At 34.6% G+C, this 27,634-nt stretch overlaps 1 protein-coding gene across 8 annotated transcripts in view; it reads right to left on the bottom strand.

The window, feature by feature from the left end:
* Positions 1 to 12,094: 12,094 nt before the first annotated feature.
* Positions 12,095 to 27,634, bottom strand: part of LOC131153538 (probable inactive histone-lysine N-methyltransferase SUVR2) — a 91,692-nt gene continuing 76,152 nt past the window's right edge. For 5 of the 8 annotated variants that reach the window (XM_058105895.1, XM_058105899.1, XM_058105897.1 and 2 more), the window contains 2 exons: positions 25,038 to 25,159; positions 12,095 to 12,438 (listed from right to left, as the gene is read on the bottom strand). In XM_058105895.1, coding sequence (XP_057961878.1) covers positions 12,355 to 12,438; positions 25,038 to 25,159 — 206 coding nt within the window. In that variant the 3' untranslated portion in view covers positions 12,095 to 12,354. The remainder of the gene's footprint in view (positions 12,439 to 25,037; positions 25,160 to 27,634) is intronic. The other 3 variants (XM_058105900.1, XM_058105902.1, XM_058105901.1) reach the window with 1 other exon arrangement.

The raw sequence follows: 27,634 nt of genomic DNA, 5'->3' as shown, positions 1-27,634 counted from the left end.
ATAGCTAGCTGATGTCATGTATTACCCCCCATGACGGGTTGTGCAGCCCGAAGGCGGGACCCGACAATGGCTGACCGACCACTGTCAAGTCAAAAATATTTGTAAGTACGATGGACCCACCACACCCTAGTTCAGACTGCTAGGTGGACGTCTATAACTCTACACTGAAAGCCACATCGACTATCCATCTCCCACCTCCTCTACTAGTATGGGCAGTTAGCACAAGTCTGAACTGAATTGAATAGCTACGGTACCGTGCTCCTGTATTTGATCTAAACTATCATCCGGATTCTGATAACATATAATACATGATAATATACTATTTAATGTAAATAAATTGATAGCATGTTCTGATTTCTGTAATAACGTAAATAAATGCGGCCTTGCGCCGATTACATTCATATCTGCGGCCTTGCACTGAAAACATTCATAATTATGACCTTGCGCCGAAAACATACATAATCCACGGCCTTGTGCCGAAAATAACTTACATACTGATCTGAATAAATGTATTATTTATCATGTATTCTAAAATCATAATGTACTGTAGTATACTGTTATTCTTGAAATAACTGCAAATATGCTTCTCCTGTAAACTTGATTTAACATAATACAATTTGAGTAAAATAATATTCATGCCACACAATGCTCAATAAAACCATAACTTCCATTCTAAAATCATATTTCTTGTATAACAACAGTATTTTCCCAAATATGCATTTTTACCAACATACTTATATATATAATACATGCTTCCTGAAAGTTAATTTGCTAATAAGTAATAATGATTTTTATGAAAAATAACTACTTTAGTTTACTCCCTTACTTGACTTCTAGAAAAGCCCCCTATCAAGTTTAGTCTTACGCCCGCATGGTTCCCCGTTCAACACCCTGAAAATCACGTCTCCCAAAACCAAACTTCAGTATTTCTCCGTGTACTACATTTCTTATAACTATGGGAAAACCAAATATTGAATAAAAAAATCTTACCTTGAATTTGGGATGAAATCCAAGGCAGCCCCACCAACAATCCACTCCAACAGACTTGAAGAGAACTTTACTAGGAGTGTCGTGGTGACCTCGGATCATCGAATTAGCAAGAATCCGACCCGAAAATTTAGAGAGAAAGAGGAAGGGACAAATAGGGGAGAGAGAGAGAGAGAGAGAGAGAGAGAGAGAGAGAGAGAGAGAGAGAGAGAGAGAGAGAGAGAGAGAGAGAGAGAGGAGGGTTTGTGTGTGGAAATTTGGCTGAAAAATCAAATTTAGGTTATTTATACACTGACCTTCGTCGACGAGACACGTCACTTTGTCGACAAGGTCAAGAAGGAAGTTTGTCGACAAATGCTTACTTCTCGTCAACGAAATTCAGAACTGAAATATAGCCTCTCGGTATCTTCTCGTTGACGAGACACGTCCTCATCGACGATCCCCTCATGTGTGCTCGTCAACGAACTCCCTGTGTTCATCGATGAGAACCTGTTTGAATTCCTTTTGTAATTCCTTCTTTCTTTTCCTTCTCTTATTATTAAATTACGATAATTATTCGAGTCTCTACATTTATGCTAGTAGAACATGTTACGTTAAGGTGGGGCAAACTCTTCACCTGAGGGCTTACTGAGAAAGGCGAGACACTAGTAGTATCAAATGTAACAGTAGGCTACATAACGGACTAGGGTAGAGGGAAACTACTTGTATGAATGAGTAGATTTCCTTATTCTTGGGGGCTTCGTTAGTAAACCTTTGTATGAACTATGTGAGTATGAGATTAATCTGTCACTTGAGGACTTACTGAGTAAGGTGAGTGCTTTAGTATGCTTCAGCTGTGACCTTCAAGTTGCCTAATATATCAGAGCAGAGGGGTGCTACTTGTATGAGCAGGTAATCACCCCTATCCTTGGATAGTCTCGTGGGTAAATACTTTGCATGTGTATGATTAGGTTCAGAAAATGATTTCAGAATATATGTTATTGGTTTTACAAATGATATTAAATGTTAATTATAATCTCATGTTGACCACACGCTGTTTTTAATATATATTTTTTCTTTCCCTTATTGAAATGTGTCTCACCTGATTACGGATTTATTCTTTTCAGGACCATTGCATAAACGAACTTAGAGAAGCTTGAAGTTGATAGCATTTTTGGGGTTATAGATAGAGGAAAGGGTATAACATTTTGATGATAACTTGGGATGTATATAAGTTATATTTTATGTTTTAAGTCTTTTGGATTTTTATGAATGGTTGTGAAACATACTAATGTTGTGAATGCTGAAATGATTTGAAGACATGTGTATATATGGAAATGCAGGTGATAAATGGTTATTATGGAATTCAGATAGAATTCATAAACTCTGCTATTTATTTTTATGATTGAGGATCATAGTTATGTTTTCCATTGCGTATGTATGATTTAATTATGAATTATTAGGATTTAATTAGGTATAACGTGTAATGACCCAGGAATTTAAATAATTAGAAAATATGATAAATGAAATGGATTAATGGATAATGAAGGAAAAAGGAAAGAAATTAGAAGGAAAAGGAGGCCTTGTCGACGAATGTCCTATATTCGTCGACGAGTATCCTTCTAATTTCGTCGACGAAGAAATCCCTAGAGAGAATTTTGGAAACCCTGAATTTCGTCGACGAAGGTATCTTATCGTTGACAAAGTCTCTATAGTGCCTCGTCAACGAAGTCCTGCCTATAAGTAGGTTGTTCTTCATTTTCAACGTGAAATCTTGCGAACTCTCTCTCTAAAACGAAGCTCCAACCTTCTCTCTTCAATTTCAGGCCAATTTTGACCTGGTTTGACGATCCAAAACCACCAGGAGGTTCGTGGGATCATTCTCTTCAAGGCTATAGGAGCTGATCGTTGGGTTGTGAGGTTTGGGAAACATCCCAAAATCAGGGTAAGTTAGTTATTTTGAGATTTTCTTAATGAATGTTGTTATTTGGAGCCTAAGAAGTAGTAAATAAGTATTTTCCTTAAGATTTAAGTTAATTGAAATTTATTTTAATTAAGGTAGGATTTTTGGATTTAGGTTCCAGGTGAACACCATGTGGGTATCAGTTCAAGGATCCTACAGGCGTAGTTGAAAGTCAGGTAAGGGGGAAATTTATATATTAAATCAGGTTTTTCATGAATTAAAATAGATTATGTGTTATTTATGTATATATGTTTATATGTGGGTTTAAAATGCCAGCCATGAAATTTATGTTTTTTGAGCCTAGGATTGTTCACATAGTTATGTATATGTGAAAGTAAACGAAAGAAAGTGAAAAGGAATTTTCTAAGGAAGTAAGTAAGGAATGAAATGTATTTTCAATATATAAATGTTAAATGTTGGTTGGATTTTTTTTTTTTTAGGAATGTATATGAATTTTACTGTTAAATTGTGTGACATGAGATTTGGTCCAAATATATGTTAAATGTATGAGATGCAGGCTAAGCAAGTAAAGTGTTAAGAATAAAATATGATATGGACAATGTTACTTGTGTATGTTAAATGCAACCATGTCATTGTAAGATAGTTGAAAGACAGCCATGTTAGCAGATTCTAGCACATTTCTATGTAGACTAACTGTAGCAGATTTTAGTGCATTTCTATATGGAAACTAACTGATGATAGCTAAATACCAGCTGTAGTACGAAGTAATGAAATGAAATGTTATGCAATGAAATGACAATGGAATGACAATGAAATGAAATGAAATGTGAAACGTGAACGATACAAATGGGAAATAGTCACTTACAGTGAAACGAAATGCAAAGTTAAGTTATGAACATGAATGAATGTGTATGAATGTATAATGATAGAAAATAATGGTGTATTATGATATTAGAAGTATGTATGTATGTAGAACATGTTATGATTGGGTAAGGCGAACTCTTCGCCTAAGGGTTTGCTGAGAAAGGCGAGTGCACTAGTAGCTTCAGATGTGGCAGTAGCTGCATAACGTACTAGGGCAGAGGGAACTTATTTGTATGGGTAGGTAGATTTCCCTATCTTTAGGGACTTTTTCGGTAAACTATTGCTGAATGTGTGAGTACGAGATTAATCTACCACTTGAGGGCTTACTGAGTAAGGTGAGTGCTCTGGTATGCTTTAGTTGTGACCTTAGGGTTACCTAAGTATTAGAGCAGAGGGGTGCTACTTGTATAGGCGGGTAATCACCCCTATCCTTGGGTAATCTCGTGAGTTAAATATTTGCATTGATTGTTTAGGTTTAGAAAACGATTTCAATGTTATGTAATGATTTGCAAATGTATTAAAATGATATCTATATACCTCATGTTAGCCACACGCTGTTTTAATATGTATGTTTCTTGCCTTACTGAAGTGTGTCTCACCCGAATATGAATGTTTCTTTTTCAGGATATCCTCGAGGTCGAGGGTTTTAGCATTTTTGAGGATTGTAAAAGAGAAAGGGTATATATATTGATACTATTTTGGAGATGTAAATATTTATGTTTTATGTTTTATATCGTTATGTTTTAAGTTAGTTATGAAAAAAATGTTTGTGGACATACTGGAATGTTTTGGAGATATATGTATCTATAGAAAATGCAGGTGATGGATGAATATTATGGATTCTAGATAGAAAATAGAAAACTCTGGTATATTACGGTTTTATGGTATTATGTTATATGGAGATTATATTTATGTTTTTCGTTGCGTATGTATGGAATTATGGAATGTCAGGATTTTATTAGGTGTACGCATCGAACCTGGGTTTAAGGGTTCGGGGCATTACATAACGCACTAGACCAAGTTTAAGAGTTCGAGGCGTTACATTTGGTCCAAGCCAAAGCAGGGAATTAATAGCCTCGACTAGGTTCGAAGCCAACCATATTTACTTCATCCTCTAAACTCTCCTTTTGGGGTTAATTTCTTCTATCCACATGGAGGAGATTTTGGTAGTATGTCCCTTTGGATGAAGCTTGGTTTCGATTTGTCATAGCCAAAAGCATCATTTGGCTGAGATTAGAAAGTTCATTAGCATGGGAACACATATTCATGTTCATATTTAAACCATTAAAGATTATAATTACCCATCTATTTCATAAATTTATGTGTAGCATATATTTCTCACTTGCTTGAACATCACGATGAATTGGTTTATTGTCTCTTTTGGAAGTTGTCTATCCTAGCTAGATCAACCAATATTACTTCAGGCTTAACCATAAAGAAGTGCTCATGGCACAAATCCTCCATCTCTCCCCTTAATTCCATAGATTCTTGAAGGCATATTCATATACCAAGTAAATGCTGACTCGATGAGTAAGGTTGGGAACATGCTTAAACTTTAAGTTATATTCTAATCCAATTTTTACACACTGTACCACAAAATGAGCAAAGTGTTCAGTTGTGGGTTTTCTTTCTTCTCCCAAAAAAAAGATAAAAATCTAGGACCTTATACCCTCTTGGAAAGGCATATACGTAGTTGATGTCCTTAAAGTATGATTTTCTAGGGTGCTTTGCCTATTTGCTACATCTTCCTATGGAGATATGGGTTTGCCCCAATTACATGGGTTAAGGCATGAACCTGGCAACCCACCCTGTATTGGCCACTGAAATAGCCAAAGAAAACATCATCCCTCCTTTATAGGGGAGGAATGCAACCACTAAATGCTAAGTCTTCTAGGTTTAATTCCTATTGCACTTTGCTCTTGAAGCTTAGCCTACTATATCCTTTACCCATCTTTTATGGGAATAAGACTCTTAAGCAGGACGTTTGTGGTTGTTAGCTTGCCATGAGTGCAAGTTTAGGAACTTCCTTTGCCCTTTGCATCATAAAAACTTGCCCAAATCTAAGTCTAGGGCAAGGTCAAGGTTTCTCAGTGAGGGATTTGATGCTGTTCTTTAAGAATCCCCTAAACATATCGTCCATCTAAGCCTTCATCTTAGCCTTGAAGTCCTCCAAAATTGGCTTCACAATTGTAATGACCTGTTGTGAGGTGTGTACTACTAGTCCTATTTGGACACTTATTATTTGATAGCTACCAATTTTGTGTTACTTAACATGGTAGGTGTTGGTAGAATAGAGGTCATGAGATGTTTTATGCTTAAATATTCACTAGAAAAATTCTGCTTGCATGTGCTTTAAATTAAAGTTTCTTCTTCAGCAAGCAACCCCCAGTGCTTTTTTGACAACAACCTAAAGGGGATATATATTTATTATATACATATATATCTATTTACATAAATTTTTATTATTTGGCAAGAAATTCTTTCAAATAAAAAAAATCATTATCTCTTGCCTTATTATTATTATTATATACATATATTTTTAAATTACATAATTAGTTCGGTAACTTCACATGTAAATGCATGCGAACTTGTTAGACTGTGTTTGTACTCAAACCAACTATTTGCTATCATATGTCGTGTGCGTTAAACTCAAATCTTTCACAGGTCTTATGATATGTTTCAATTGCAATGATTTGTGTATATTTATGGTTTAGCCTTGTTTTCATGTCATTTAAATTATTTAAATGTCCGGTTGTACTGTTTGTGTGCTTAATTGCTATGTTTCATACTTTATGAGGTTATCTTTGTCATTCATTTTGCATTGTATGATTATTCTATCTCTTGGATGATTGAAAGTTATACTTCTGTTTATTATATTTTCTATCCATTCTGAACTGTTTGAGTTGATTATTGTGGATAATTGTAAATTTGAACTCAATCAGGTCATTTCTATACAAATTATTTTTTTTTGGGAAATGCTCTATTTTCAAACGGTATGTTGCCGAATTTTCCAAAAATCCTCCCAATTCATATCTTGTATTTAAATGATTCATACTCAATGCCTTGCCTATATGCTTCATATTTACCTTGGCCCTTTTTACTATTGCTAAAAAGGGGGAGAAGAGGTAAAATTGGGTACTTGGGATAAATGTTTGAACTTTTAAATCTTTACATTTCCCTTGTGCATAGTTTCAGGGGGAGCCTTTCTTGGCTGTACCCACTTTTGCATAAGATATTTGTCATCATAAAAAAGGGGGAGATTGTTGACCTTATGGGTCATATCCCGTTTTGATCATGACAAATACATTAGTATTTAATGTTTGCCCTGAGTTTGTGTGCAGGATCAATTGGCAATATCATATGGTGCACATAGACTTGAACGGAAATGACGACCTAAAGTGTTTAACACTTATATTTTATATTCATTCATTCAGGGTCTGTAATATTAATTATCTATCGCTCTGTAATGATTAATGCATGTCATGCATGGTAGGACTATAAGCTCAAAACCATAGATTGATCTTAGGGACCACCCTTCGATCGACCGACACCGGATTTTTGGGACTAAGTAAAAAGTCCTTAGATAAACCTTAGGTTCCTACACACTTAGTGCACAGGACCCCACTACACTCACATGTCATCAGGGGTAAATTTAAATTAAAGAATGGAACTTAGGCTTAAAATCATAAGGGTTTCGGGCGACCGAACCAAGCAATTCAAATTGCCTCAGTCGACCGAATTGTTGACTGGTCAAAAAGTTGACCTGACTTCGAGTGACCGAACTCAAATGACTGTAGCATCTTCGGTCGACCAAACTCATACCCTTACTTTTTCCAACAACTCAGACGCTCGAACATCATGTTCAAAATACCCCCGGGCGACTGAATGTGCAAGTTCGGCAGATCGAATTTGAGACCAAGCGACTGAACCTCGGATAGATTGAAAAATCACCTTGATCAGTAGACCAAACCCTTTATTAGGCACCTGAACTTCAAAAATCACTTTTTCTCATCTGTCCGTTCAGGCGACTGAACCTATAGCTCGGTCGACCGAAACTCTCAAGTTGTCAAAAAATTTACCATGGTTAATTGGGGTTAAATAAGGTTAATTTTTTAAAACTTAATTGAAACAATTTTAATAATTCCCTTGGTGTTCCCAACGATCATAATTTTCGGTCTGCCTATATATATATATATATATCATTTGCTCAGATTAGTAAGGGATTAACATTTTGATTAGCAACAAAATCCTCTAAAATTTTTCAAAACCTATTCTTTCATACAAAGCCTATACACTCACATATTACTATTCTTTTGAGAAATCAAGTCTTGTGAGAATATCCTTGAGTGATTATTCATTGTTCGTTGATGCTAAAAACTCTCATTGCATTTATTGTTTGCTTGATTTTGAGATAAAGAGTTAAGCATAGTTTCCCCCCCAGATTTAATTTAATAAATCTTTTGTGTGGGAAAACTTAAAGATTGTGGGTCTTGGTATTCAAATTGCAAGACACTTTAGCTTGTGTTTTTGTTTGAGCAAAAATTGTTTTCACAAGTTTACTTTTGAATATCTCTTTGTGCTTGAATATTGAGAAAATATTTTTGAGATATTTTGATTACACTTGGTGAAAATCTTTGAAACCCTAAACTGTGATTGAGATATACATCTTACGTAGTTTCAAAGATTGGCTTGTTGATACACTCATTGCACTTGTTGAATATAAACATTACTTTGAGTGTTGATTGCTCACATATAGCACCGAGCTTATATTTATTACATGATTGGTGTGCATTGATTGATACTGGTGCAAATCTGCTTTTTCGAGAAGTATATAACTTGTACACATCATGTATTGTGATTTGGTTGTATTCCAAGCGTTGCTTGAGGGGGCATTGATCTAACCCAAAAGGATCAGTTGTTAAGGCCTTCTCCGCCCCACAAGGAGAGTGTGTAAAGGTTGAGGTTAGCCCTGTGAATTTGACCTGGTTGTAACCGGTGCCGCTCTAGCCGTTAAGTGAGCAATAGTGGTAATCCTCGGGCTTGCAAGTTGAAAAGGGGACGTAGGCAGTATTGGCCGAACCCCGATAACATATCGTGTATCTACTTTATAATTTTGCAATTTATTTACTTCACATGTATGTTATTTTCATTAAATTATGAATGTTGCGCATGATTTAATTTCTGCATATCATTATCTATGCAATTGGTATATGATTAGAAAGACCCTAGGTTGTGTATTACTTATATCTGGTTAAACTTAGGAAGAAGTTTATAAAATTCCAATTCACCCCCCTCTTAGGAACACACCAAAGTCAACAGACTCCAATCATTGTAGAACCAACAGCTCTGATACCACTTGTTGACGTTCGTTCAACTTGAACATGCACAGAAGAAGCACACAATCAAACATGAAACAACCAATAATCACTCGATGATGATATATACTCAAGAAGCAATCAAACAATAATAAGAAGAATAAAAAAACACAACTAGAACACACAAGATTTATGTGGTTCGACAATAACCTACATCCAAGGGAGCATCAACCTTGGTTTTCACTATGAACAATGTCAAAACTACAATCTTTGGATTACAATATTGTTTAAGTATGAACCCAATGCGCACAGAAGTGTTTTAGTATATCTAAACTACATTTGTGTCAATCCTCGAAGGAAATCCCTTTGTTTCAGCCCAACCTACAAGTCCCCAATTTGAAATCATGTAATCTCCGCTGACAGTTACTGTCAACCGTTTGGTGCTAAGAAAAAGACCTTCTGCGTACTGCCCAAATCGTTGACGGTTAGGGCCCAATTCGTCGACAGATTATCCTCAGACTTGTAGACTCCTCTCATGCAATTGTCCCTCGCTACATGTAGCTCTCTCCGGTACATGTGATCTGCTCTGAATATGAGCTACATCCCCAATGAAAATAAAATAATAAATTATAAAGAATATTTTATGAAAACACAAAGAGTAATTCAAAATTTTAATTAAGGTGTGTGTTAATGATTATTATTTTTTGACTTATAATGAACTAATATGTATGATTCCAATCAACATCTTTTTCGTATTATATATGTAAATGATGTAATATTATTTTTGCAAGAAAATATTATTGCATGTAATATTAGGCGTATATATACTTATTACTCGTCGGCCTAGTCGAACCTAGTGGCTTCATCGAGTCAGTCACCAATCTGGGTTTTAAAACCATGATCCATAATGCCACCGAAACATCAACATTATTTCGGCAAGAAAAGTAGAAAAGAATGTGAAATGAGATTGGATCTTAGGTGGATCGAAAACATGACATGTCATCTATGATCATATTATATATTGAAAAAAATTTTGACCATAAATGGAAAACAATGGGTAATTATATTACCATATACCATCATTTCCTCTTTAATTACGTCTTTTTCACCTCTTGCAACTTGAAGCTTGAACCTCCAAAAATGAAAAATTAAAAATAAAGTGACAAACGCTTTCACACCTTTCTAGCTAATTCCTCTCTAGTTGCCATATACTATTATAGTAGTTGCTCAGTAGTTTTGTCATAAAAAAGTCTGGTGTAGTACTAAACGAGTGAGTTGTAATTAAATCCAGTTTGCAATGGTAAGAACCAATAATTAGAAAGTTAAATAATATATTTTTTTTCAGCGTTTGTATTATCAAAAAATATGGTGGCAATGAATCATGACTCTGAACCTTAAATGAGATCCACTGAATTTCATTTTGCAAGGGCTAAAGGTTGGTGCCATTCACTTGGACGGAATGCAAGCACAAGACAATGGGAAAAGTAAATGAACATGATGAAGCAAAGTTGAAGTCAATGCTTTGGAATAAAAATAAAAGATTTGTTGCTGTTTGCTGTTTCTGGAGTGGAGCAGCAGATGTTAGGGGCAGTGTCGAAATTCCAAACTTTTCACTGGGCAGTGAAGTTACAATTTTCTCATTTCAAACTTTGAAGTTATTTTCATGGGTTAGTTTTTATGCGTGGAAGTCAACTTGGGGGATAGTTTGAGAAGTTTCTTGCTTGCTTTTTTTTTTTTTGGTAAAAAGGGGCGGCACCTCAACTTTACTAAAAAACCCCTCACTTATGGCGAAGGAAAACTGTGGTTACAATTTTGAGATTTGGAACAATAAAAGTAAAATTCCAAGATCCTAAAACTAACTTAACCAACATAAACCAAACCAAAAAACCAAACACTAGCAACCAAAAAACTAAGAAACTAAACCACTAAAAGTGTAATAACACAAAACATCATGAGCGCAATGAAAGAAAACCCAACAAGTCCTATCGAATCATTCCCCAGGCTTGCTTGCTTGCTTGCCAAGCCAGTCAAATCCTATTATGATTCCTAAGAGTGAGTCTATAGATGGATCGTAGTCCTTTGATTTTTGATAGAAGAATGAATAAGAATTTCCTACCATATTGTTATCTTGGTCATGTCCATTTCATGGTTTTTATGAGTGGACTTCTCACGAATTAGGCATATTTTTTAAAGGAAAAAAGGACAAAAGACATCGACTTCTCTTGATGTTTGTAAAAAGGCATAAACTTCAACTAAAGTTTCAAAAATTTCACGAATTTTTTAATCGAGACCTCTTTAAAATTTTGAAAATTTAACAAACTTCCATTAATATGTAATTTCTAAGACACTTGCACTATCTACCTATACTTACCTTGTTGTCAAATATAAAAGGAGGTCTATGCCTTCACCAAACTAGAGGTAGCAAAATTCTTAAAACGCAAGGTCCACATCTTTACGCAAAATTCTGAAGAAAAGTTCGTCAAAATATTTTAAAACACTATAAAAGATATCTCCTGAGCAAATCTCAAAGGAGGTTTCTCTTGTTCTAAATAAAATACAAGGCACATGAGATGGATGTTGAGGGGACAAGTGCACGCATATTGAAAAGCATGGTGTCATTTTCCAAAGATTGGAACCTAGTTAGCCTAATTTTCAATTGGTAAGTTTGTACAAGTCCATAATACTTGATGAGGCCTAAAACCCATACAACGACCGGATCAGATTGGTAACTTGATCCATTGGCCATAACATCTGTGGCTTAAAAAGACTTTCTTTCTCAATTTAAAATAACAATTGTATTATTATTACTACTACAGTACTACTACCATTACCACCACCTTTTTCATTGTAGAGAAGATGGATTGTGCTAGAAATATTTTTGAAACTAAAAAAACCAGACTAAAAATAACTGTAAAATGTGGAATGCCCTTTCTATAACTAAGAAATGGACCAAACCAGAAAACTGAGCCCCATTCATCTGACATGTAAACAACGTTGGATCAAACAAACATACACTTGAACGACGGATCAAAACAGTCGCTGATTATGAGTACAAAAAGAAAGGGCTGTTTGCTCATTACAATATATGTGGATATCTGTGTTCAACCACCACCCCAAGAACAACGATTATGACCAGAATAACTTCAAAGCTTCAACCACAATCCCCAAATATCTCTCAACTCCTTTGCGTATATTTCTTTTAATGGTAAATAGAAGACTGCTATATACCACAGCATGACAAAAATGGACCAAAGATTGTCCAAAATAGTGTCTATTATCGTAATGTCATGCGACAACAACAGTTTTGGTATAACTTCCCATCCCAATCAGTTGTTGGTCATCTAATCTTTGTAGAGGTTGACACTGTACCTGCACCAGAAAATAGACAGTTAAGTGGCTCTACAGGACTCTAACATGTAACCATCCAATTCAAATACAGGGAGTTTTCAGAAGTAGTAGACCTTGATTCAACATTAGGGGGCCCTCCATAAATGTGCTCACCAGTTAATAAGAATTTTGGCAATATGAAAACAATGGAAAGATGATTTTTCTATTTCAGGATGCTCTTTTTTCAGCAAACAATTGGACAACTGTTTAACAAAATATATTCACTCAGAAAACTAATGTTTCAATTAGAATAATTTGCAGTCTCATCCACAAGTGCGTTAAAATTAGGTATTTGACTGTCAAGTTTGATGTATTCAAAATTAAACCATGATGCTTGTCCATATTGAAGTTTTTCCATGTCAATTTGTTCGTATATTATAAATAGGAACAGAATGTGTTAGAATTTTTGTAGATTTAAATAGAAAATTTTATAAAACTCAAACTACATGAATGTAGGACATTTTGAGAGCATTGTGTAAAAGGGTTTTATGGTAAGTGATCACCATATTTGGTATTGGGTCCAGTGCACGAAGTTATGGGAATTAATGATGTGTGGGCCTTGTCTTGCACAACGAGCCTGCAATAGGTAGGGGTTTTTTATGCTTGTGTTTGAGCAACAATGAGAGGTCTGGCTCTTACCCTAATTTTAATGTGGTTTCCCATTAAGTCGCACATTTTGGGCAAAGGGAAGAGACTAGTAAACTCTCTGTAGACAAACTCAGGAATGCTATGAACCACAACTGTGATAACCATACCATTTAGGCCACAGTAAATTTGAAATACTTTGATAAATTAGCATGACTTGCTTTGTTTTGCAATAAACTCTGTAGAAAATCAGGAGGAAATACAGGAAATTCAGAGGGAGATTTAAACTAAGTTGAAGAAGCTAAAAATCAAGGTAGGTGTTCTTAATTTTCATTTATTCACCTATGGCTTTTGGGTATTTAAAGGAAACAAAGGTAGAAACTTGCAAGGTTGAATCAAAATAAGGAAGATTTAAGCTTGCTATCTCTAGTTAGATGATATGGCTACATAATGCATATATGTTTTCATTGGTTATCATATCTTGTTTAGTTGGGAAATTTTCATGTGATAGATATTCATCTTGTAAGGATGATGGTTTTACTTGCTATGCCAAAGCTTGTGTATGCATATGTTGAAAATAGATGGCACCATGCGTTGTTGTGGCTGTGAAATTGTGGAATTTGAGCAAGTAGGGATTGTGTCTCCCTTGGGTGAAAGGCTCTAAACCTCCGAAGAATATTTCCGCGTTAAGAGATGGTTGGCCAAGCTGGAATTTGACACTTGTTTGAGATAAACTATGCACTTAATTTGGACAGCAATGCTAGTGGGGAAAAAAATGTGTAAATGCATGCTATTGGGATGTTTTGCAATGGTAACTTTAGATGAACAGATTGCTTTGAATAAAGAGTGTGTTCATGCATATTGCTTTCAATAAGAATGTATTCATGCACCTTATGATTATGCATACATGTAAGAAATCAAATGCTAAATATCAGAATTCTTATTTGAATAAGGGGAATTAAGAATGTCTACTGAACTTGCGGATACTCACCTATTCCTTAATAATTTTAGGTTTAAACTGAAGGAAGGCTCAACTTGTTAAGTTATCCAAGACACTACCATTTTGACATGCATTATAGGTTGGCAGGAAGACATTAAGGAAACTAAGCATATGTTTGATTTTAGTTGCTTATGAAATATATATATATATATATTTCACTTCTAATTGGCTTTTAACTTGTTTCCAAATGACAATTTGTAAAACAAATTCTTGTCTAGGCCTAGTGACTCCATGGGATTTTAGATGGAGTAATGGCCGGTCACACGCCAAAAACAAGGACTTGACATCAACCATGGAGTTCATGATGCAAGATGCACATCTTGTTGTTTTCCATTAGCTGTATTCATGTTCATATACGAGTGATTAATTTAGGAAAAATTTGTTGTTATTGTCCAAAAATATTTATCAATTAGTGCCAGAGTCAGAACTCAATCTTCATGGTTGTGTACATGAGTTCGGATTTATTCTTTGATTTCTACATGATTCCTTGCATTTAAAATTTTGTTTTCTTGATGCAAGATTTTGTTTCTTGGCTTCAAAGTTTTATTTTCTTGATGTAAGAATTTGTTCCTTCAATTCAAGATTTTGTTTTCTTGATCCAACATTTTGTTTCTGGCTTCAAGATTTTATTTTCTTGATGGGCGGGTTTTGTTTCTGGATTTCAAGATTTTTCTTTCTTGATATAAAATTTTGTTTCTTGGTTCAAATATTTTGTTTTGTTTTATCTATATTAAATCATGACAAACAAAGGAAGGAGGTTTCCCATTAAAAAAAAAACCTTTGCCATGCATTTCGTTAAATTTATTTTAGGCTTTGAAATTGAATAAAAAAACAACTCAAATTCATGAAGCAACTTTAGAAAAATTGAAGAGAGTGGACACAACCCGAATGACTGAAATCTTGATACTAGGTAACTGGTCAAGAAAGTCACCCTAGAGACTGCTCATGCACAGCCACCTGCAAAATGGGCATGTGGGCCCACTCATGGAACTTGTTAGACAACCACTTTACTTAAAAGCTTGAATTATTAGATTGTGGGCCAACAATGTATATCAAGATTTAAGAACCCCGCACAAGCAGCCCGATAGCACATACAATAAATGTGAACAACAATACTAGAACCCATATCGTCTTGGTAACCAGCTCTGGTACCATGTTAGACAATCACTTTAACTAAAAGCTTAAGCTGATAGGTTGTGGTTCAACAACGTATATCAAGCTCTTACAGACCCTCTAAAAATTTTAATTTACCTGTGATTTTATAATTTTTCCTAATTCCTGGACCCACTGTTAGTTTTTTAAACTTAACATAACAAATTTTTTCCATTAAAATTCAAAACTTCAAGTACACATTTTTATATCTTAATATAAGATATTGAGGACCAAATTTGTGAGGGTTTGTCAACTCAGGAGAAAGCATCCACATTGAGTGCTCTCAGAGTTGATGATGTTTGAGCACTGAACAAAATTAAATTGATTTGTGAATGTTTGCCTAACATGTATGTGGGATTTGCATGAATGTATACTACCCTTGCATGTGCTTGTGACCTATGACACATTATGGCACAGCTACAATTCACAATTTGAAAATTACATATGGATATTTAAAATTAAGTGTCTTTTTAATTAAAAATGTAGAATTTTGAAAGTCATTTTAAGTGACCAAGATTATTTGAAAATTAATGGGCATAATTGATTGTGTCCTAATCTATTATGGGACCAACAGTGTTCATTATGATGGACTGTTTTAATAACATTATAAATTTTTTGCCATGAAAAATTATTTCTAGATTACAATTTGCATAAGAAATTCCACAATAGATGGTCATATCCTCACGGTATGTCATTGACTGAAAAATTTTTAGTGAATAAAGAAAGTGAATTGAGTATTATACATTCAGGGATTCAGGAACCCTATTGGGTTCGAATTTCAAGTTGCATGATATTTAATTATTTTGCTTTGTCATAAGATGAAGGGAACCTTAGACGCAACGGTAAGGTTGTTGTCGTGTGACTTAGAGGTCGCGAGTTTGAGGCATAGAAACAGCCTCTTGCAAAAATGCAAGGTAAGGCTGCATACTATAGACCCATTCATAGTGGTCAAAAGCGCGTTTGAGGTGCGCCTAGGCGTGAGGCGCAGGGGGCGACGAGGTCAGAGCCTCATCACTGGTGAGGCGAGGCGACCTTTAAGAGGCGCAGGAGGGTGCACTGAGGCGCATTGATGCGCTAGGTGCTGTGATTCGCACCTTGAAAATTTTTGAAGCTATTAGCCTATTAATTCTTTAGCCAGCCCTAGCCCTCGTTCGACTCAAACCAATAGGATTCATCTGCAACTCTTCGGGCCAGTATGAAACCAGTCGGAACCCTTCTTCTTCGACCCTTCGAAGTAGCACGACACCAGCAGGAGCCCTTCACGAGTTCGTCTTTGAGCCTTTGAACCGGAAGGAGCCCTTCGTGAGCTAGTCTTCAAGCTTTCTTCTACTTCAATTCTTCTTCAGTTCTGCTGCCTCCTGCCGTCTGTTTCTTCTTATAATATTAAGTTGCATTAAGCCTCTAAGCTAATATTATATAATGTGTAATTAATTATGTAGTTTAATGCAAGTTTATATTTTATAATTAATATATAACATTCTTTTTACTGAATTTTGCTGCTGTTTTGTAATTTGTTTGGAAATGCAGTATACAAACTATACATTTTTATGAAATATATTAATATATAACATTTTTTTACTGAATTTAGCTGCTGTTTTATTATAATTTTTCTTTTGATATTGAAGATGCTTTTGGGCCTTTAGCCTGGCAATTTTATTTCATTTCAAATTTGAAGCTTGAAAACTTGCATGCCTAATTACTTATGTTGAACTATGTTTCACTTGGAACTTGGTACTTGGTTGTCATAATTACTATTGAATATTTTGGAGTTTTAAATTCTAATATTACTATTGATGTGTTTTTATATCAATTACCCACCAAATAGGCATTCCACGCAATTCTAATAATTGTGTGCCTTACCTTCATGAGGCGTGCGCCTTCGTATCGCGCCTTGGCTCCAAGTACCCTCTGCGCCTTGGTGTGCCTTGCGCTTTTGACTACTATGAACCCATTATGGTTCTGCCCCTTCCCCGGACCTTTATACACGGTAGCTTTGTGCACTGAGCTACCCTTTATAAGATGAATTTGGTTTGGGCATTGTAGTTCAAGGACCTTAGAGGGGATTATAATGACTTAGAAATTTTTATTTTGTACTCCAAAATTGATATGACCATGAGGTAATTAGTTTATCATTGTAGTTCAAAACCCTTAAATCAGCTAGGATACTTTGTAGTGATAATGCTAAGGATTATTTCAGTTTTCAATTCATTACCTACATGACCAACTCTAGTAATGATCTATCAGTCATCTTGTGCCCACACTCCACAACAAAATGGAGTTTCTAAGCAAAAAAAATTGTATCAAAATGAATGTCCGCAAAGTTTTTTTTTTTTTTTGATTAATGTCGTGTTCGTTGCTTGATCTCTCATCAATAAAATGCCATCCTCACCTTGGTGGTAGAATCCCATATTCAATTATCTTCCGTAAGGCTCTTTTGTTTTCACTTCCTCATATATTCGATTGTTCGTCCTTCATCCATCAATTAAGTCTAGGAACAAATAAGTTGGATACTCATGCTATCAAATGTATCTTTTTCGGCTACTCCTGTACTCAAAAGGGATATTGATGTTATAGCACCTACTTTACATCGATTCTTGTCTTTTGCTGATGTCACTTTTTTTAGTCTACATCATATTGTTATAACTCCTTGAGTTCTATTGACCTTGATGAGTCCCTTCCTCTGCCTAGCCTTCTAGGTCCTAACCTATGATCTTCACCTAGTCCTCCTACATCTTCATCAGTACAAGTCCTTCTCATTGCTTAGGTTGTCTTAATTTGCAAGTGCACACACAACAACTCAAGAGAGGAGAGCCACCTCCAACTTGCACTTTTATGCTTCTAGTTTCCTCATAAGATGATCTTAGCCCCCCATTTGGTTTGCGGAATTAGGCCCGGAATGGAATCAAATTTTAGGAACGGAATTGCATTCTTGAGTTTGGTTTGCAAAATCAAGGGAAAAATCGTACTTCGGCTGGAATACGATTCTTGCAAATGGAAGAATCATGATTCTAGTCCATATGGGTTGGAATTGATTTTCATTCCATGAAATCAAACTCATTTTATAATTAAAAATATTCTAAAAACAACACAACAAATACTAATATTACTAATTATTATTACAATTATAATAAAAATAACAACTAATAATAATTGCAATAACAATAATATCTATTATAAAAATAGTAATGAAGAAAAATATTAATAACAAAAAAGGCCAAAATAGTAATTATTATTATTTCAAGGACAATACATTATAAAATAATGAAAAATAAAAACTAATAGTATTTACAAAAAAAAATTATTTATTATTGTAAAATAATAATAACAACAAGAACAATAGTAATAAAAAGGGCAAAAACTATAATAATTATTATTTTAAAGATAATAATTATTGTAAAAATAATAAAGAATGGTAATAACAATAGTAAAAAAATTAATAACTACACTAATAATAATCTTAATTTTACGAAAAAAAAAATAACAATCAAACAAAAGCAACAACAAATAATAATAATACTAACGCTAATTATTATTATAAAAACAATATAATTACAATAACAATAATAACATCAAATATAATGTTTATTACTATTAAAATAATAATAATAAGAACAATAATAATAAGAATGCGAAAATAATAATAATAATCATATTTTTGCACTAGTAATAATCACTATTATAAAAATAATAAAAAATAATAATCAAACAGAAACAACAATAAATAATAATATTAATTATTATTATTATAAAAACAATAACAAATAATAATAATTACAAGAACAATAATAGCAATAAATAATATTGATACTTATATTTTTACACTAGTAATAATCACTATTATGAAAATAATAAAAAAATAATAATCAAATAGAAACAACAACAAATAATAATAATATTAATTGATATTATTATTATAAAAACAATACCAAATAATAATAATTACAATTACAATGCTAACAACAAATAATGATATTTATTTCTATCAAAATAATAATAAAAACAAAAACAATAATAATAAATGAAAAACAATACTAACTATTTTAAGGACAATAATTATTCTAAAAATAGTAAAAAAAAAAATAGTAACAACTAATAATTACAATGGAAGTAATATTTATTGCTATAAAAAAATTAATAACAAAAAGAAAAATAATAATAGAAAGGAAAAATATTATTAATATTATTATTTTAAGCAAAATAATTAGTATAAAAAAAATAATAATAATAATAATAATATCAACAATAAAAAAATAATATTAACACTAGGTTGTTGGGATCCAAACTTGTTGATACACCTATTGATTTGAATAGTAAGTTAGTGCCCAACATAAGTGATTAGTTGCTTGATTCGGGATAGTACCAGAAAACTGTTGGAAAGTTGAATTATCTCAAAACCACTCAATCGAATATTTGTTTCACAACAAATGTTGATAGTCAACTTCTTGATTCTCCAAAAACAAGTCATTGGCATATAGTAATTCTCGTCTTGAGATATCTTAAAGGTGCACCCAGGAGAGGTTTAATATATCTAGATTAAGGTGACACTTATATTTATGGATATGCGTCAGATTGGGTTGGGCAACCTTTTGATAGAAGATCTATAACCGGGCACTCTATCTTTCTTGATGGTAATTTGGTTTCTTAGGGTTGAGTGCTAAGCTAGAGCATGAAGCCACAACTCACACTAAGCGTGAATTTGTTTGGCTGAAGAGCATGTTGGAAGAATAGAGTTTTCCATATGCTAGGTCTATAGAGTTGATGTGTGATAATCAAGTTGCTATTTGTATTGCCTCCAATTTAGTCTTCCATGAGCAGACAAAACACATTGAAGTTGATTGACCATTTTGTTTATGAGAAACTTGTATAGAAGCTCATTATAACCACTCATATGAAGTCTAATTCGTAGCTTGCTGATTTATTCACAAAAACCTTAAGAGGGTGCTCATGTTAAATTCATTTGTAACAAGCTAGCAGCATATGATTTATATACATGCCCCAGTTTGAGGGGGAGTGTCATGTGCTAGTTCTATGTTGGTAAACGTGAGTTAGTAAGGGTATTATGGTCACTGGTATTTAATTGACATATATTATCAATAGAGGGAGAGACATACTGTTGTGATTAAGTCTTCCATTTTTACCCAATTATTCAACAAGTGTGAATGTGACAAAAACACTTTATTCTAGGGGGTACATGTGGGGGGCAACCTACCTAAACCAGTGTCGTGTTGGGCACTAAGTGAGCACCTTGAAGAGTGCTTGGGTTAGGCTCTTAATATCCTCAAGTGTTGGCTTGGACTTTTGTGTGGACTTGACTATTAAGGGGTGTTGATCCTTTGTATTTTTAACTTGAATAGTGCATGGTGCCACTTTCCTTGGTTTCAGCTCATGGGTGGTCAGTGGCAGACACTTTTACATGAGGATCGTGCTATAGGGATGAGAGTTACCCTCTCAATTCTTGTGAAATGCAAGTTTAACACAATTACAATCTCAGTTGGGGATAGGGTCGTCGAGCTTCAAGACTTGACCATTGAGAAGTGGCCTTTTTTAGGGATGAGAAATAGTATGGTCGGATAGGACTTGTAAATCTTATTTCTAGCAGTGTTTACAGGTCATACTGGGCCTAAAATTCTAATCAATCTGATCTTTGTCGGTTTGTCAATGTTAATGGTGACACTAGTACTTAATTTTTTTGTACTTTTCATGTGAGTACTTATTTTTCAAGATGTTCCAATTGGGAGCTGGTCATTTAGCATCATTAGTTTGTATTAGAGTTATGTTAGTAAGTGTGAGTTAGTAAGGGTGTTATGGTCACTGGTATTGTACTTGACATATATTATAAATAGAGGACATATACTATAAATAGAGATAGAGACCTATCAATGAGGGAAGGTCTATCATTTTTCCCAATTGTTCAACATGGTATTAGAGAAAAGATCCAATCTAAACTCTACCACCACCACCACCAAACCAAACCCGAGAACTAGCCATCCTATGCAAATCAGTCTCCATAGGAGGATCAACCACACTCCTACAGCCTAGAAACAAGTCCAACGACTACTGAAAAACTTAGTCATAGCCAGAAAATTCCCTAGTTGTCGCTGCCCCTCTTAGAACCTTCAAAAACCTTCCATATTTCACAAAACCAACCATATAACCAACAAAAAAACCCTCTGATCTGTAGATCTGCAAAACCCCATCGTTGGAAACATCCTCACGCACCCCTACATGCTGTCCGATTGCCAACAGTGCCGACCCACGTGCCCCATGTGAGAAATTTCAGCCACCTTGTTCTGCATTTTATTTTTGCAAGATGTCTTGATTACTTCAATAGACCATAATATCAAACTTTTGGGTATGCTTTTTGTTAAAAAATCCAACCTCTTTTTGACTATGCACTCGTGGCAATGTGGTGTTGTTGTTTGGAATTAGCCAAGTTCATTGGTGAGTCTCTTGGAGTAGCGGCAGCATTTATGCATTGATTTTATAGGGCTGTGGCAGTGCTATGTTCAGTTTTTGGTGACTCTTTTGTGGTTGAATGAGTGGTTGACTCATTTGTGTTTGTTTTGGTTGGTCTAGAAGTTCACTTGTGGTTGTTTAACTTCTTGTTGACTCGTTCATGGTTGAATTAGTGGTTGACTCATTTGTGTTTGTTTTGGTTGGCCAGAAAGTTCACTTGTGGTTGTTTTAGTTGGTCCAAAAGTTTATTTTTGAATCCCAAAAGAACTTTGCTCTCTATGTATTTCTGATTTGCTATAGTATTGAGGTTATGCATGCGTTGGGATGGCATTCTCAAATCCCAAAAGTGTGCTTCACTGGTTAGGCACTTGTTCATGTGAATAGTGTATATAAGTATCACCGAAGAAGAGCATTCAAGGTTCCTGCAATATCAAGCATCCCAACAAGTATCTCATCACATTGCATCTTATGCTTTGGATGGGTAATTCTACAATATGTATGCCATCTCGTATCTCTCCCACTAGTCCTTGGATTATTGACTATGTTGCTATTGACCATGTGACGTGTAACCAACTTCTTTTCCGCGCTGAAATATCCTAAAAATCTACATGAAGTTATCCTCCTTGATGGGTTCACAACTACAGTTAAGGGGTAGGAACAGTAAATCCTACTCCCTCCATCTCTCTTTCTTCTATCTTGTACATTTCCAAGTTTCCTTTCAATCTCATGTCAATTAGCAAGCTTACAATGACATTAAATTGTTTCATAACCTTCTTTTTTGATTTTATGGTTTTTTCGAAATTTGGAAACAACGAAGACAATTGGCACAGGACGTAAGGCTTGTGGACTTTACTACTTCAAGTTGCTCTCTTCTCCTATTGCTTGCAAAACATTGCTACAATACTTCAAATCCATTGTTGCTTTCGTCATTCATCCTTGGACAAATTGAAATAGCTAGTTCCTACCTTGAGTTGTGTCTAGTCTTGAGTGTGAATCTTGTTAGTTAGGAAAACATAGTCGTGTCCCCTTTGCTTCCTAGGTCAACAAATGGGCAATAGTCCTTTTATGTTCATCCATTCTTATGTTTGGGTTCCTATTCATGTGACATCAAAATTAGGGTTTTGGTACTTTATTACTTTTGTCAACAACTACTATAGGATAACTTGGTTGTATTTAATGAAAGATGGTTTTGAGTTGTTTAATATCTTTTGTGCCTTCTATTTTCAAATAAAGACTCAATTTGATATGCCAATCAAGATACTTCGTAGTGATAATGCTAAGGACTGAGTACTTTAATACCCAATTCAATACCTGTATGACTAATTCTAGTATAATCCATCAGCCATCTTGTGCCTACACTCCATAACAAAATGGAGTTGTAGAATAGAAAAAAGACATATTCTTGAAGGACTAAGGAGCACCTTAGTACCCAATTTAATGAAAGATCGCTTAAAGTGATGTCCTGCTCATTATCACTACGAATAGAAAAAAGACATATTCTTGAGTCTACACCATATGATTCCTTGAGCTTTGTTGACCTTAATGTGTCCCTTCCTCTGCCTTGCCTTCTAGAACCTAACCTAATATTTGTGCCCAATCCTCTTACATGTTTATCCAATTTGAGTCCTCCTCATCACTTGGATCATCCCAATTCCCAGGTATACACACATGACTCAAGGGAGGATAGCCTTGTCTAGCTTCCACTTCTACGCCTTTAGTTCCCTCGTCACATGTTCCTATTTCCTAAGATGTTGATCCTCCCATTGCTGGTCGAAAATGTAAAGGTAGTTGTACCCAACATCGAATCTATATTTTGTTTGTTATGATTTCTTATCACCCGTATATTACTGTTTTGTTAGTACTTTGTCGTTTGTTGCTCTTCCAAAATCTATTTCTGAAGCCTTATCTCATTCTAGTTGGAGGAATGCAATGATTGAAGAGATTATAGGCTAGTGATACTAGGGAGATGGTACCTCTACCTCCTAACAAGTACGTAGTTGGTTGTTGCTAGGTGTATATTGTGAAGGACAATCCATATGGTTCTGTGGCTTGACTAAAGGCCCACCTTATTGCTAAAGGATATACTCAATTATATGGTTTGGATTATTCAGACACATTCTCTCCACTCACTAAACTTACATCAGTGCGTTTGTTCATCTCCTTAGCCACTACTTGTCATTTACATCTACACTAGTTAGATGTGAAGAATGCTTTCCTACATGATGATCTTTAGGAGAAGGTCTATTGGCCTAACAAGGTTTAATCTCGTTTTGATGATAACAAATCAAGGTTACTTAACATGCCTATGCAAGTTTGAGTTTCAGGACTTAAGTGATCTTAAGATTTCAAGTGGATATGCTTGAAGATTTTGAATGGATAATCACACTTTAGGCCATGAGACATGATAAACATGAAAGTTCAGTTCATGTGAGACATGAAGCTCATTTGAAGCAGTGCACAAAGCTTAGAAGACATTGGAAGCCTCACAACATGAAGACTTAAGCACTTAGATAGAATAGTCAAATGGAAGTCTCATGTAGGTACTTCAAAGCTAAATATTGATTGATTGAAGCTCCTAGGATATGTAATTGGACTTAGATACCTAATTTTATTCATGGAAAATGGTTTCTCAAAGTCCAAATTAAGTTTTTCAATATATGAATTAAGTTTGGAACCAAAAATATTAAGAAACAAGTTTTGCTGAAAGGACAGGCAACTGATGTTAAGTCATTAGGCAACTTTGGTGCTTCTGTGTTTGAAAATATACAAATAGAATAGGCACAGGCGACTGACCTATCAGGCACAGTCGACTGACCCCATTCTGACTTTCAGAATGCACTAATTTTAAAAGAGCATAGGCGACTGACCCCTCGAAGACAGGTGACTGATACTTATGTTTAAACGTTTAACCGCGCTGATTTTGTTTCCAAATCTTGCTTGATTGGTTTCCAAATTGAGAGAAAATTCAAAGGAAAGTTTTTGAAACCCTAGTGCACTATTTAAACGTATTATTCTCGCATATTAGGGTAAGAAGGTACATGAACAACACGCAAAACTCTGAAAATTCTTTTGGTTACTCTTCTGAAAAGCTATTGTGTTCTTGCTGAGTTCTCTTAGAACACTGATCTAATCTTCCGAATCTCACACATTTGAATCAATTTTGGCGATATACTTTCGAGCTTCAACTTTCATATTGTTTATTTGAAGTATTATTTTTGGATCTAACGTTTACTAATATGCTCATTTGAGGAGCTTTTCATTGTACAAGCAATTCTTTGCTGTTTGTTGTATTGTTTGACGGTTTAGGTATTGAATTGTTGCCTAGCGAGAGGGGATTCTCGTTAGAGAGGCGAACTCCACCTTTGGGGGAGAAAGGTTGTAACTTTACCTGATAACGAAGTTGGTAAAGGAAATCCTCACAGCGGGTTGCTTGGGGCAAGGACGTAAGCTGCGGCCGAACCTTGTAAAAACAACGGTGTTCAGCTTCTTCTTCCTTGCTCCCTTTACTTTCTGCAAGATATAACCCATGTGCTTGAATATATTTACTTTATCATCTTGCTGAATATTGAATAGTGTTGAATATCGAATCATATTGAATATTGAATCTTGTTGAATGTTAAATACTTGTGAATATTAAATAATTTCATCATGAACTTGCTGAATATAAAAAATCAGCTGAATATCCATTCTTGTTGAACATCATATCGTGCTGAAATTCTGAACTTGGTAAATATTGAGTCTTGCTGAATATTGGTTGGCTGTGATTGAACTTGTATCTGCTATATGGTTGAGTTGTTGGATTAAAATTTCAGATAAACATATAACTCTGAATCTGCAAGTAATAAATCTGAGGAGAAACAAATTGTAAATTGATTTTCAGATTAAGGCATAAGAGCTGAAGCTAAACAAGTGATTTACAAAATCTGTTTTGGAAGAAAAAATATTTCTTGATGAAAATTAGTTCTTAATCTCTATCACATCATTGAGACATATATTGAATCACTAAATTTATTCTTGAATACATTATTGTTCATAGTTGGAAATCATATTCCAAACAAAGGGCTTATCTGATTGTATTAATTTTTATTTCACTTTATGAATTGAGATTGTGCATTGATATTCATATTCATACCTAGGACTTCTTACTTGTATAGCTTGTATAGCTAAATAGAAATCATGGTTGAATTGGAAGATAATATAGTTAAGGGTTGAAGTATTTAAAATTCCGCAAATCAATTTTTAAATAACCCAATTCACCCCCCCTCTTGGGAATACATCCTAATTTCAAGGTCTGTATGGAGCGACCAACTGGGTTTGTTCCCTAGAGGAAGTCAGGCTTATCATGTTGGCCCAAGAAATGATTATATGGTTTAAAACAATCTCCAAAATTATGGTTTTGTCGATGCAGTGCTTTCGTACTTGAATTTGGCCTCCAACTATTGTATATGTGGATGATATTCTGATTTTGGAGATGATAATCAAGGCATCTAGGATCTAAGGCTAGTGATATGGGCCCATTGAAGAACTTCTTGAGTATAGAAGTATCGAGATCTTGTATGGGAACAGTCTTATCACAAAGAAAGTACGTTCTTGATCTTTTAGATGAGATCGGGCTGGTGGGATCCAAACTTGTTGATACACCCATGGATCCCAATAGTTGGTTAGTACCAAATATGGGTGATTTGTTGCCTAACCTAGGGAGATATTAGGGACTTGAATAATCCCACAGACACTCACACCAGATACATCTTTTGCATCAAGTGTTGTGAGTCAGCTTCCTAATTCTTTGAGAACAAGTTACTGGAATGTTGTTGTTCGTATTTTGAGATATCTCGAAGGTGCACTAGGGAGAGGTCTCTTACATCAAGATCGGGGTCACACTTATGTTTAAGGATATATAGATGTAGATTGGGATAGGTTGCCTTCCAACTTAAGATCCACAATTGGGTACTGTATCTTTGTTTGTGGTACATTGGTTTTTTGCAAGAGTAAGAAACAAACTATGGTGGCTAGGTCGGTTATCCAGGAATATTTAGCCTTGCAAGGTGGTCCTTGCTGATTCACATAGGATTCCACGTGCCTTATGCTACTCAATTGTTGAGTCAGTGTAAAGGGTTATAGCTCATACAGCATGTGAACTTGTTTAATCGAAGAACATATTGGAAGAACTGGGTTTGATGTGCAGTGATTAAGCTGTTATACATATTGCCTCCAACCTAATTTTCCATGAGTGGACAAAGCACATTGAAGTTGATTGCAACTTTGCTCGAGAGAAACTTGTAAGGAAGATCATTATAGCCACTTATGTGAAGTCTAATTTTCAGCTTGCTAATTTGTTCATTAAGCCCTAGGAAGGTACTCGTGCGAAATTCATTAATTACAAGCTTGGAGTATATGATATATATGCTTCAGCTTGAGGGGGTGTTAATGGTTATCTGGTCATTTAGCATTATTAGTTTGTGTTAGAATTATGTTAGTAAGAATTAGAGTAAGGGTATTATGGTCATTTGTATTGTATTTGGCATATAGTATAAATAGAGGGAGAGACCTAACATTGAGAGAAGGATTTCCGTTTTACCTAATTATTCAACAAGAAAAAAAAAAAAACAATACTAAGATGAACTATTATGGATTCAGTTTGGGTCAATTTGATTATTAGGTGGGTTGGGTTAAGTTGGTAGTTTAGCTCATTTAAAAGTAAAGCAGAAAAGCAAAAAAACACGAAGGAAAATGTGCAAGTGTTTTTTGCCAAACATAATAACATATGTTACATTGAAAACACTACTTATGCAACAATCAATCAAGTTAAATATATTAAATTGGTAGATTCTTATTAAAAAAAACAACTATATCAATGAAACAATACAATATAATATAATAAGTACTTTATAATTTTTATTTTTGCATTGATAACACAATATAAAGTACTAAAGGTAGTCAAAGAGTTATTATGTCTATTGTCTTACACGCATAATATCAACCATA

Source organism: Malania oleifera, chromosome 4 (assembly GCF_029873635.1).
Source record: "Malania oleifera isolate guangnan ecotype guangnan chromosome 4, ASM2987363v1, whole genome shotgun sequence".
NCBI lineage: Eukaryota > Viridiplantae > Streptophyta > Magnoliopsida > Santalales > Ximeniaceae > Malania > Malania oleifera.
The sequence above is the reverse complement of the archived record's forward strand: the minus strand, read 5'-3'. Positions and strand labels throughout refer to the sequence as shown.